General features: G+C 39.6%; 1 protein-coding gene across 1 annotated transcript; it reads left to right on the top strand.

Moving 5' to 3' along the window:
- The first annotated feature begins 358 nt into the window (after window positions 1-358).
- On the top strand, window positions 359-12967 carry idua (alpha-L-iduronidase). The gene is made up of 14 exons (XM_078250287.1): window positions 359-729; window positions 1532-1672; window positions 1859-1941; window positions 2798-2905; window positions 3373-3468; window positions 4860-5062; window positions 5555-5734; window positions 7795-8011; window positions 9261-9470; window positions 9608-9729; window positions 10635-10760; window positions 11115-11191; window positions 11403-11503; window positions 11623-12967. The coding sequence occupies exons 1-14, from the start codon at window positions 593-595 to the stop codon at window positions 11721-11723; spliced, it is 1902 nt and encodes a 633-aa protein (XP_078106413.1). The 5' UTR covers window positions 359-592; the 3' UTR covers window positions 11724-12967.
- The last annotated feature ends 485 nt before the right edge of the window (window positions 12968-13452 follow it).

Here is a 13452-nt window from a genome sequence, read left to right as displayed (position 1 = left end):
GGTCTACTATATGCATTAGTAATTTTCGACTATTTAGTACACTGAGTTACTGTAGACCTCATTATGCAAAATCTGTAGATCAATTGTACTCTTGCCTAATTGATCAAGTGGCTAGTGTTCTGTGGCAAAAATGGCTCATACTTTAACCTTAGAGGTCCGTTCTGATATTCACCAATGTTAAACGTTTTTATTATTACCGAAGTTATTAAATTACAAACCTATTTTTAATTAAAATGTAGTGATTGTCTGTTTACATGGCAAACGGTTGTTAACGTTTTTAGTGATGTTAATGTGCGTTTAATTTGCTTTATTTATTACACTATCATAAAAAGACTACAACAACAGTGTCGCACGCATTAAACGTCATCATGCTCTGAATGCGACTGCAGCTCGGAGTGGAAATGCGGTTGTTTTTGTTTAGTTTTTTAGTCTTGCTTAAGTAAATTATGTTGAGGGCCTCGTTGCTAAATGTGTTTATACAGTGTGAAAGGCATGTTGGGGTTAAGTTGAGCCATTGTTACTAACTTCACATCGTTTTTTATAGCCATTTAAGCTAGCGCGACCTACAAAGTTGCCATGTTCGGTCGCAGACATGCATTGGAAAACCTTTTCTGTCTTTGCGTTACTTCTTAACATTGCCGAAATTTCAAAAACTTCATATGTCATCACAGTTGATGTGGGGAGACCAGTAGGATATCTTAAACACTTCTGGAGAAGCACTGGTTTCTGGTAGGTCAAATCTAAATTGTTTTTGTGTACAATTATTCCAGCAAGATGTTAGCCTGGGTGAACAGCAACCAAAACTGTTGACATGTTTGTTGAATTGGAGAAATAAATATGGGTTTATTTTCATACCGAATCTACCAGAAAACCTCTGTAATGAAAAAGAGATATTACATAATGTTGCACCAAGTAACGTTAAGCATGTATAACAAAGCTAAGACATTTTTATGAATATTATTTATTGTTAAAAACGTGTCACGTTTCCAAATTGCACCACATTTAAAGCGGCACGTCCTTGAGTCCCCAGTAATTCACCACGGACACACAAACTGCCCTCCGATTATAGTAGTTATGATACGATATAGTATGGATACGATGAACTAGGGCTGGGCGATATGGAGAAAATCAGATATCACGATATTCTTGACCAAATACGTCGATATCGATATTGCAGCGATATTCTAGGGTTGACAGTTGGTGCTTTAACAAAATATCTTCACACTTAGATTTTAGATAACTAATCATGAGTAATGTGGACATAATGTCTAAGTGGGGAAAAGGCAAATAATAGAACAGTCTGGTAAGTTCAGAAAAGTACATCACTTTACTGTAATGCAGCCTTTAAAACCAGGAAACGATATCCAAAATCTAAGACTATCTAGTCTCCTATCACAATATCGATATAATATCAATATATTGCCCAGCCCTACTATGAACAGGCTGGTATATAAAACATATTGTTAATCTATTAATGCATTTTCGTGTCACTGGTGTGTCACAAAGTTAAATAAGAGGCTTTTCTTTGTAGTCCCCCTCTCCCTCACACTGAGGCCCAGCAGTTCGACCTGAGCATCGACCAGCAGCTGAACCTGGCCTATGTGGGCTCAGTCCCCCATGGAGGGATCCAGCAGGTCCGGATACACTGGATGCTGGAGCTGGTCACTGCACAGTAAGTGAACTAGCAAGTGGAGACCTCTCCAGTCACGATATACACATGACAGTGAAAACCTACCGCTTAGTATAGTTGTAGATTTGTATAGTTCGAAGATGACATAGTGTAACTTGTGATTATCAGTTGCTGGTTTTGTGAGTGTTGCTCATGATAAATTACTGCTGTCTGATTCTATTGTTGTAGAGATATTGGAGGACAGCCCCAGTACAACTTCACTAAACTGGACCAGCTGATAGAACTCCTGTGGATTAATGGACTCCGTCCAGGTAGAGCCGGGCGATATGGAGAAAATCAATTGTCTTATTATATATATTCAATATTCTTATATATGCTTTTTCAGTCTGCAAATCATACCCCACAGAATCTGTATTTTATTAGGTAATGTATTTGTGTTTATTTTGTTGGCTGACCCTGTAAGAAGCGGCATTATGAATAAGGCCTCCTTGTACATCGATGTCGATTTTGCAGCGATATTGTGGGGTTGTCAATTGGTGCTTTCACAAAATATTACCACAATGAGAGTTTTGAATAATCATCAGTAATGGGGATATAATGACTAAGTGGGTAAAGGTAAATAATGAAACCGCTAAAAGTCCAGAAAATTACATCACACAAAAGACAACACTTGTGTTGTATCACCATATCACGATATCCAAAATATAAGACGATATCTAGCCTCATATATCAATGTCGAATATATTGATATATTGCCCAGCGACCAGGTATTGTACCACAACCCCCTGATGGAAAACATCACATCGTATCTGTGATGCATATTTAAAATCATCTTCTTCCCAAATAAATCACACCAGTCTTCATGTTTTCATCTGGTTTCCATATTGGTGCTTACTGGATGAAAAGTTCATTGTTCAGTGGCTGTTCTCTAATTGTTATATTTGTAAGTCAATATTATTGAGGCACTGTTGTCCCAAATGCTTTCATTAAGAATCTAAAGCAGAGTTCTTCCAATAGCCTATTCCAAACTACGCTTAAACCGTACGTGTAAAAGTTAAGGTACAAAAAACGTACGCGTCAAATGTGATTTGCTGGTTTCTGTTGCACTTGTGACGTGGCTGTGTACATATGTGAACTGTAATCAATTCCTGCTCCTCTGGTTTTCAGGTTTTGAACTGATGGGCAGTGTCTCTAACTATTTCACTGACTTTGAAGACAAATCACAAGTGGTAGAGTGGAGAAATTTGGTTTATCTCATAGCCAAGAGGTACATTGGTGAGTGCCACTATTGTATATGTTGTTTGCACGCCATATACCATGTAATCATTGTCAATTAAAACCTGAATCTGAAACAAATGTTAATTGTAATTGAAAAGCAGTGTGTAAAGTGTTGAAGTCATTGTTTAAAAATGATTACCAGTTGTTTTAACCTACTTGGGAGGGGCTTGCTATGAAAAATTAAGGCAATATTTATATGTATGTATCTTTTCTGATTGCTGAGGTTTTAAAATGAAATGGAATACATTCTTAAATCATTTCGGCCTTAGCTTTTACCCAAGTAGGGTTATCCCAATCAGGACCATTCAGGAAGTGTAATGTCTTCTCAGAAACATTCATTAAACGTATGTGAAATGTTTCTTGTGTAATGTAACCTAACCTATAACAATAAGTAGATTAAAAACAGCACTGTATGATCCTGCTCCTACACAGTGTGATTTCGGTCGTGTTTTGTTTAATTACAGACAAGTATGGCCTGGGAAGCGTCTCTCAGTGGAACTTTGAAACATGGAATGAGCCCAACAACCATGACTTTGATAATGTCACCATGTCAATTCAAGGTAAACCCGTAATGCATCCTACATGACATTTTGATGTCATATCAGTTTTTCTTTAAAGTGCTCCTATTATGCTTCCCTTTATTGTGTTATACATCTTTTTTGTGCATGTTATAGGTTTACAAAATGAAAAAGCCCAAAGTCCACCCCAAAGGCACTGACCATCTCCAACAGAAAACACTGTTCACAAACTGCTCTATTGTAGTCCAGCCGTTACTCCCGTGAGAAACGTGCCTCATTTTGCGTCACTTTGTAACACACGTTATAATGCTCACCAAGCTGCTAGCATGGCACGCCCTCATACTCTGCTTCTGACTGGGTAGTAGCATAGTAGCAGCCCTTACCTAGGTACTGCGCATGTGTGACTCCCAACAAAGATGGAGCAGAAGTGAGATGTCGCACTCTTTAGCTAAAACAGAGAGCTCAACACACAGGGTGAAAAGAGGAGCTGCAGCAATGTCCAGTACAACAAAAATATGGTGTTTTTTTAAAATTAAACCATGTAAACCTATTCTGATATAACCTCTAAATACAATTATGAATCTGAAAATGAGCATAATATGAGCACTTTAAATGGAAATTGTTGCTAAACGTAACCATTGGTAGCCTAGAAATCTAGATGCACCCTAGATTTCTACCCAGGGTCAGTCTAGCGACTCTCCATTGGCTTGCGAGCTGGAAAAACCAAATTCTGGTCGGGCCAATCACGTCGTGTATAGAGTCGGTGGGCGGGCTTAACATAAGGACGGCAGAGTTGCGACGGTTCCGTGTGAATTCCCTGCTACCTGAAAACAAAGAAGATGGCTGCTGCTGCTGGCGAACAGCGGTCTTTCGAATCAGCTTTGGCCAAGCCAAAGCCAACTCCAAGCCTTCTCTGGAAGACTTTGAGTTAGGCACTGAAGTCATTCTTAAAAAAGGAAGATGTGTTCGGAGTTTTGTCGACCGGATACGGCAAAAGTTTAATCTATCAACTAGCGTTGCTCTGGTTGGTTATGAGTGCAGAGGGAATTTGAAAGACAACCGTTTATCCCGTCCCTCGGATTGAGCCCTGCCAATGGTGAGTTCCCAGACCCAACATCTTGATGTGGGTCTGGCTTGTCAGGCTAAGCCATTGGTACAAGGAAATGCACATTTGCCCCCATCAATTATGTTCTCACTTCCTCTCATAGATACTGTATGTTACTTGTATATGCTTATTTTACTACTACTTGCTCCAAAAATGTGTCATTTGATGAATGCTCATTAGAAACTCTAGACACACACTTTATATTAGGCTAATACTGACATGGCATGTCTACCTGCAGTGTGATCTATTTGTACCTGAACAGACAGATCCTCATGAAAACATTAAAGTAGTAATGGGCCATGTTTCAGTATAACAAACTTTTCTTTAGGGTTTCTCAATTACTATGATGCCTGTTCGGAGGGTCTGCGCACTGCCAGCAGTCTCCTGAGGTTTGGGGGTCCGGGAGACTCCTGTCATTCCCCCCCACACTCCCCATACTGCTGGGCCATGCTGCAGCACTGCTACAACGGCACCAACTACTTCACCAGAGAGACGGGCGTCAGGATCGACTACATCGCCCTGCACAAGAAGGTGGGCTTTTCTCGACTCAAAGCACATTTACAACTAATATTAAAGACTGAATAAATATTTGTCATATTCATTCTCTGAAGATTTCTTTCGCGATAGGGTGACGCAGTGTGGTCGATCTTTGAGAGCAAACACGAGGATAGTGATGTTATTGAAATTCATATTGCCTGACTTATGTAAAGGTGTATTTATCAATGCAATTATTAGCTTAATTAATTGTAAAAAGGACAGTATTGGTACAAATTTGTACTTAAGTAACGTACTTAAGTACAAATTTGAGGTACTTCCTTGAGTCTTTTCATGCCACTTTCTACTTCTACTCCACTACATCTCAGAGGGAAATATTGTACTTTTGTACTCCACTACATTAGTCTGACAGTTTTAGCTACAAGTTACTTTACAAATTAAGAGTTTTGCACACAAAACACGTTTATAAAATGCGCAAGATGCAATTAGAATACTTTTTAAAGCTGACTTTCTGTTTCCGTCTTTCAGGGAGGAGGCTACTCCTTGCCTATCCTCCAGCAGGAGATCCAGACAGTGGGAGAGATCCAGGAGCGTTTCCCCCGGTTCCGCAGCCTCCCTGTTTACAACGATGAGGCTGATCCGCTGGTGGGATGGTCCAGGCCTCAGGAGTGGAGGGCTGATGTGACCTACGCTGCCATGGTGGTGAAGGTGAGGTGAAGGGATGGAGGCGAGCAAGACGAAAAAACACAATGGGCCCTATCTTGCACCCGGCACAGCGCAAAGCCCGACGCAGTTGTCAATTTCCCATCCAGCGCGCACATCGTTTAAATAGCAAATGCACCTGCGTCCATCTCTGCACCCATGGGCGTGCTGGTCTTACAGGGAGGTGTGTTCAGGTGCGTGCGTGCGTGCAGAGTTTAACTCCGAAAAGACAGTTAACCACAGGTTCCCGTTAATCTTATGATGGACATGTGTTGTGATATTTAAACAAACGAACCGTCAACGAAATAAAAGCCTCTTATTTACGAGAGCGGTCTGAGAGACCTCCAGCTTACAGCGGGGTCTCTGAGCATGACTGACCGAGCGACGAGCTAGCAGCCGGGGCAGGCGCCTGCTGGCTGTCGCCTCACTTCATGGAGCTTCTCAACTCCGAAAACTTTGAAGCAAATTGTTAATTCGGCATCAATTTTCGCAAGACTGCCTATATTCGAAATCTAAACAGTTCTTTTCTCGCCTAAAACGTTGTCAGAAGTGAAATTAGTGATGAATAAGATGGCGAAAATTGTTAAAATTGTCCCGTTGTTGGTCTGTCTGTACCGGAAACCCGACCCTCGTTGACCTAGTCTCGTTTTAGGAAGGAACCTATGCTGAAAAGGGAAAAGACCCTGACCTGAAGTAGGAGCTGAAAGAGTTACAGGAACTGCGGCCAGAGGGACTTAAAAATCCCCAAATTGGTCCAGTCGGAACACAAGGAAAAAAAGGGTTCTAGGAATTTTATGTTCTAGGAACTGCAAAAATCCCTTTGGACGGAAAGCGGCTATAAATAGCTAAATTAATATAATGTACTATATTTCTGATGCTTTTATCCAAAGTTACTTACAATGTGCATTCAACCATGAAGATACCACCCAAAAAATAGCAGAGTACGTAGTTGGTATTTTCAGCATGGTGGCCCAACAGTTAGCACTGTGGCTGGGGGCGCTGTAAATGGCTGCCCACTGCTCCCTTGAGGGATAGGTTAAATGCAGAGAATGAATTTTGCTAAATGTACAGTGGCACTCATAAGTTTATGAACCCATGCTAAAGTTGACTAAAAAGAGGAATAAAAAAAATCATCTTTTGGAAATTGATCTCAATGCCTTAATTAAAAAAATGAGGACAAATCCAACCTTTAAGGACACCTTTTTCTTTGTGAATGAATAATGTATCGTAAATAAATAAATGTTCTTCCTTAAAATACAGGGGGCATAAGTAAGTACACCCCTATTCCTATAGAGGCAGGCAGATTTTTATTTTTTTAAAGGCCAGTTATTTCATGGATCCAGGATACTATGCATCCTGATAAAGTTCCCTTGGTCTTTGGAATTAAAATAGCCCCACATCATCACATACCCTTCACCATACCTAGAGATTGGCATGGGGTACTTTCCATAAAATCATCTCTCAATGCAAATCAAACCAGCTATTAAGCTAACTGAAATAAAACCATGCCAATCTCTAGGTATGGTGAAGGGTATGTGATGAACTGGGGCTATTTTAATTCCAAAGGCCAAGGGAACTTTATCAGGATGCATAGTATCCTGGATCCATGAAATAACTGGCCTTTAAAAATTTAAATCTGCCTGCCCCTATGGGAATTTAACATAGGGGTGTACTTACTTATGTCCCCTGTATTTTAAGGAAGAACATTTATTTATTTGCGATACATTATTCATTCACAAAGAAAATTGGTGTCCTTAAAGGTTGGATTTTTCCTCATTTTTTTAATTAAGGCATTAAGATCAATTTCCTAAAGATTATTTATTCCTCTTTTTAGTCAACTTTAGCATGGGTTCATGAACTTATGAGTGCCACTGTATGTGACAATAAAGTACCTTTACCAAAGTGTTTAGTTTGTTATAAGACAATGTATGTAGTTGTGTTAAGGATAGAAATATACCTAATAAAATGGTCACTGGTTGGACACCAAACCCAGGCAGTTTTAGCTCTTCTCCACTCTACCAGTTAAACTACACCGAAGCAGTCCTCTGTCCTGCTCCCTCCAACAGGTAATAAACCAGCACCAGGATCTGCTGCTGGCCGACCCAAACAGCACCATCAACTACACCCTGCTCAGCAACGACAATGCCTTCCTCAGCTACCACCCACACCCCTTCACCCAGCGCACGCTGACCGCCCGCTTCCAAGTCAACAATACCCAGCCGCCTCACGTCCAGCTGATCAGGAAGCCTGTCCTCACTGTCATGGGCCTGCTGGCTTTGCTAGGTGACAATCACTTTATGCCTCAGCAGGGTGCGATTTGTGTTTTTTTGATCATGCAAATAAAGCAAAACATGCAAGAATTAAATCCCCCTTTCAATACCATGGATATAGTCCATGGTAGGCATGCCAAAACACATATGCACTTCAATATCCAATGGAAAAATAATCTCAAAATGAAATAGCACAACGTAGTGTCAACATAAAACACAACGCTTTTAAGCCGGAGAGCGGAGTTCACTTTGCGGCGAAAACAAAACACTTTCACCCAGGGAACGTGTGTTCGTTCCTCGGGAATGTTTTAATCCAAACCACGATCTTTTTCCTAAACTTAACTAGTCGTTTTAGTGCCTAAACTTAACTGTTATCGCCATATGACGCTCACCCCTTTGTGGCTAAACTCAATTACCATGGGCCTCTGAAAGGACCGTCATCTCTGCCTGTACTCGGCTCGCAGTCACCTGTTGGCGGCAAAACAACTGCTGGCGTCCCGGAGCTCCGTAGCGGCTAAAGACAACCAGCAACTGCCGCTATGATTTTATCATTCTATTGCACTATAGACTGTACACGTTACAGCGCTTTACTTTAAAATACTTCTATTTTAGGTATATAATGGTCTATTGGTGAAGTAGCATTGATCACTTTGAGCGGGGGCGGGGTACATTTTGTTCCCACCGGGGATAAAAAAATATAATTCAGCAGAGGCAGGGATATGTATATATCGGCCGACATATATTTAAAAAAAATAAATCCAGAAACGCGTAACAAAACATAAACAGATTTCCCTAACATTATTTTTTTGTAGTTATTTATGAGTCCTCACTAAAATATGATAATGCAGTTTAAAAATAAACTTGTTTGTTTTATTGTCGCAATAGAACAGAGGAACATCAAAATATATTAAAGTTCTGACAAATAAAATGTATAAAAATATGAAACTTAAAGTCCTTTGAACAAAAACACAATAACAAAAGAAAAAAAAAATCAAAGTGTTGACAACAGAGATGTTGTAGAGCGCCCTCTGGTGGACAAACTATGCAACGCCAACACTCATAACATGGTTGAAGGGTGTTTCGTCCGTTTTTATTTTATTTTTTAAATATTTATTTATCGGCCATTATAAATGCCAATACCGATAGTTAGGAAAATGCCTAATATTGGCCGGGCTCTACTCCATGATGTTGCTGTCTCATCTACCCCAGTCCTATTTTAATGGCCCCCTGTTGCCTCTGCTGTTTGTGATTCCCCTTTTAAGGAGAGACGCAGGTTCTTGCTCAGGTTTTGAGCTCCGCAGGAACTATCAACAGCACGGTGGGAGTTCTCGCCAGCAGCCACAAGCCCGTGAGAGTGGGCGGCTCAGACGGCTGGCAGGCAACAGTGCTGGTCTACAACAGTGACGACAACAGCACCTCCACTAACCCTGATGATGTCACCGTCTCACTGAAAGGACTGGCTGCGCAGCAGGGTAACCAAAGGTTTAACACAATACTGTAGGGTTTATTTTAGATTAAAAGGAGGTTATGCTTTAAGAAAAATATGACCAGATCCTACAGTGAGTGGTTCATTTCAGTCCTGCCTGCTATCTGTCTGTTTGCAATCCAGGTCTTGTGTATGTTGCATATTATATTGACAACAATGTGACCAACCCGTACCAGCTGTGGCAGAGCATGGGCAGCCCCGACTACCCCACAGCAGAACAGTTCAGGCGCCTCAGGAGTGTGCAGGTAAACAGCAGGGCTGAATGGTAATATAAAAAAATAATAAAATGTTATTTTGCAGTGTACGTTATTTGTTAAGTACATCAAGTTGTGTACAGTAATTTCACAATACTGTATATGAAGCTTTTTCCTTCTGTAACTCCATTTGGAATCAGAAAAAAAGTACCTCTTAATGCAGTAACACAAAAAAAATACTTCCAAATAGCAGTTATTTTATTTCTTTTTTTTTTAAATTTGAAATTTAGATAGTAGCAAAAGAAATCTACGATAAATGATTGTTAGGTTGTTTTCTCCATGCTAAATGAATCAGTCCGCTCTGAGAATTATTGTGATTGATCATTTGCCATGCAGGTTGAGTGTTTGTTCAAAACCAGAAATCATTTTGAATTCAGCTCAAATAATGTTACTTGTCAGATGAACCGTAGTGTTTTTCTTTAAGATCAGTCATGAAAAAAAGCCAACTATCCTATCAAGCCGTAAAATGGATTACATAGTGTATTATGGTGGGCCTACTACATTGTACCTTATTAAAAGGTAACTATTGTACACATTAAATAGTGTGAAACTATATTGTTTGCCCTTAATATACAATAATATAATAATGTTCATATGTCTGTAAATTGTGTGTGCTGTTTGGTAGATTGCAAGCCAGGTGTGCTTGATCTCTCAAATTTCCTGGTGTCCATCCACGCTATTATGAAACCCTGTATATCTTACTTTTGAGACGAGGTGTATTCATGGATGATGATCTTGTTCAGTGCAGCTTTAATTAACACGTTGAATTCTATTCTAGTCACCAGCGCTGTCGACATTAAAGCAGCTCTGATTCCTTCGATCTATTTGGGCTTTTCTTTCTCTGTAAAGTGCTTTGAGACTTGCTTTGACCCACTGACGATGTGCCATTGTGTCAGGACCCTCATGTTGATGGACCCTGGGAAGTTCCTGCAGCAGACACTCTGACTCTGAAAGCTAAACTGTCCGTGCCCTCTGTCCTCCTCATCCACGTTTGTGCCAAGCCCAAAGCCGTGCCAGACCAGGTCAGTACCGCACAGCAACAATGTCAAGTCAGAATAAATGTGATTGCACGTGCCTCACAGTCCACCTTAAAGCTTCTCATGAATGTTATTTATCAGTACATCAGTTGAATCCCACCTTGTGCCATCTGTGTCCGCATTTGTCACACTGCACAGTTGAGCATTTGTTTCTGCGTCAATGCAAGTAACACGAGGAAGATTTTCTCCAGTCGTAAAGTGAGAAAGGGATTTCTGATTTAAGTATGAAGACAAAATGTAACCTCAAAGCCTGTGTTATGTTGAATGCTTGATAGATAATGTACGGGACTGAGCTGCATATTTCAAAAGAGATGAACTGTGTATTTGACTTGTGATTAGGTCAATGGATTACACTTCATCAGGATCACCAAAGGCCAAGTCCTGGTCATCTGGTCAGACCACTGTGTCAATTCTAAGTAGGTGCACATGATTATTTCTTTATTTTTGCATTTGATTGATGACCGATTCATTTAAAAACGTGTCTTATCCCAAATTCCTTGTATTGACTGCAGCAGTACAGTAGATGTCATCTCTTTATGACAGTTGCAATGCAGTGAATATGTAATATGCATACACTAAGAACAAGAAAGCACTCATTCATGCTTTTGAACTTCTTTGTATTTGCAGATGCATTAAGACATTTGAAGTGGAGTTTTCCACAGACCACAAGGAATTCAGCAGAATTAACACTCAAGACACCATTTTTACTTCTTATGTTTATTCACCTGGTAAGAATTCCCAGTAAATGATTATAAGAAACTGAATTTTCCTCACCTTTCAAACTATATTTTGCTGTCGTGACATCCAGCCATAGAAATAATACCATGTACCATGTTGTGTTCTGTAGTGGACGGGGAGGCTGGCGGTCTGTACAGAGTCCGAGCTGTGGACTACTGGGGAAGGCCTGGCCCGTACTCGCTGCCAGAGAGCTACTCAGAGGAGCACTAGACCACGGGCAAGTCTGGTAGCATTCTAATTGTGTTTCTGAATAGTTTTGTACAATGTAAATACATTTTATAGAAATGAATGTGCTGATTATATATACAGTATGCTACACAAGTGCTGTGCCATCTGACCAATCACACTGTAAGCATACATGTATTATTTATGCTCATGGTCCGTTTCACAGAAATACAGGCATGACATTTTTTTAATAGTGTATAGAAGTGGTTGTAATTTCAAAGATTCTGAGCTTGTTAGATAAAAGTGACTAAAGACTAATAATTGTCCGCAAACATTATCAGCTGAAATACATTCATTTCTGAAGCAGTTGTTGGTTTATTGGAGGTGGAGATGGATAAAGGGATATAACACATCCAGTCTTGGTGGAAACATTTTAAACTAGTAACGTGTAATTATAATTTTGGTTTATAAGAAGCGGTATGGCTGGCAATATTGTATATGTTTGTAATTGTAAACAAATCCCATGAAAAGATCAAAACCACAAGGTGTCAGTCGGTCTCAGTACTTCGTGTCTGTGGCACTCAGCCGGGATCTAACTGGTTTCTACCGAAGACGTAAAACGGGTCACTAATATATAGTTTCTCATTTTTTTTTAAAGGCTAAATAATTTCTTAAAACAGCCCGGCGCTGTAGTTTTTAGCGAACATTACTCAAACAGAAGTAAATAGCACATTTGTTGGGGACTATTTTCAGCAGTGGATTAATATACATTTGGTGCTTTAGTTTTTATATCACGTTGGACAATAGAGCTCTAAGGCACCGAACATAAGATGTATCAGGTTTTGGATACACAGGCAGTACTTGTTATTAGGACCAATATTTGTTGACCAATAAGAAAATATAGAATATCACCAGACTTTCTTTTAATTTACACGTGAAAAGGCCAGCTGTGTTATACATCCATTAGGACAACTTGTTAACCAAGTGTTTTTTAATTGTCCATGCTTGTTGTGCAGTTGCACATAATGTGTCGTTATTGGTATGAAAGGAGAAGTAAAAAACATAACGTCACCTAGCAATGAGATTAGTAGTTAATTGACCATACTGTAACAAAAACTTACATTAATTACATTAATAAAATGTATGCATTAATAATCTTTTTTTTTATCTGTAATCTAAACATGTGTTCATACATTCTATATTTATACTCTAAATGTCTCAGATTTTTTTTAATACAATTGTGTTTGATAACTGTTTGTGCACTAGATAAATAAGATTTGGACCACCAATCTAAGTCGTTTTTACAAAAACAAGAACAACAGCAAGTTTCTTTACAAAATGTATTGTCACTAATACAGAAGGGAAATTATCACAGTCACTCAACAGGTAATAGTTTTCATTTGGCTGGGAAATATACTTTCATCTTGGCAGGTTTAATGAAATTTTTTTCGCCGGGGCGTTGTATCTGATAGCATGATTATTCTCTCATTTGCATCTTTGAGTAGAGCTCTGTCTTTACTTTGGGCAGGATGATCAATCCAGTAACCCGAAGTGCTGCTCAGCAAACTTTAGCTTAGGGGCAGTTTAGCAGGCTCCTGTTAAGAACAGACAAGAGGATCAACTGTTAGATGAGTTAAAATGTAACACAGAGCTTGAAATATTTAGTTTAAATATAAATGTTCTTTGAAAAGTGCTATAAAGGGCAATTCAAGTGTTGCAAAGAGTATTCTTTGTTTACTCTTAGTCTCGCTTTGCCACACCCTCCTCCAAAGCG

The sequence above is a fragment of the Sander vitreus genome, chromosome 5 (assembly GCF_031162955.1).
Source record: "Sander vitreus isolate 19-12246 chromosome 5, sanVit1, whole genome shotgun sequence".
NCBI lineage: Eukaryota > Metazoa > Chordata > Actinopteri > Perciformes > Percidae > Sander > Sander vitreus.
Note: the sequence above shows the minus strand (reverse complement) of the source record. Positions and strands in the feature narration are given on the sequence as shown.

Excerpts from the sequence above, each read along its gene's own strand:
- idua (XM_078250287.1), top strand. The coding sequence starts at position 593 with ATGCATTGGAAAACCTTTTCTGTCTTTGCGTTACTTCTTAACATTGCC. Across the intron at positions 2,906-3,372 it reads CATAGCCAAGAGGTACATTG|ACAAGTATGGCCTGGGAAGC; the intron begins GTGAGTGCCACT and ends GTTTAATTACAG. Across the intron at positions 5,735-7,794 it reads ACGCTGCCATGGTGGTGAAG|GTAATAAACCAGCACCAGGA; the intron begins GTGAGGTGAAGG and ends TCCCTCCAACAG.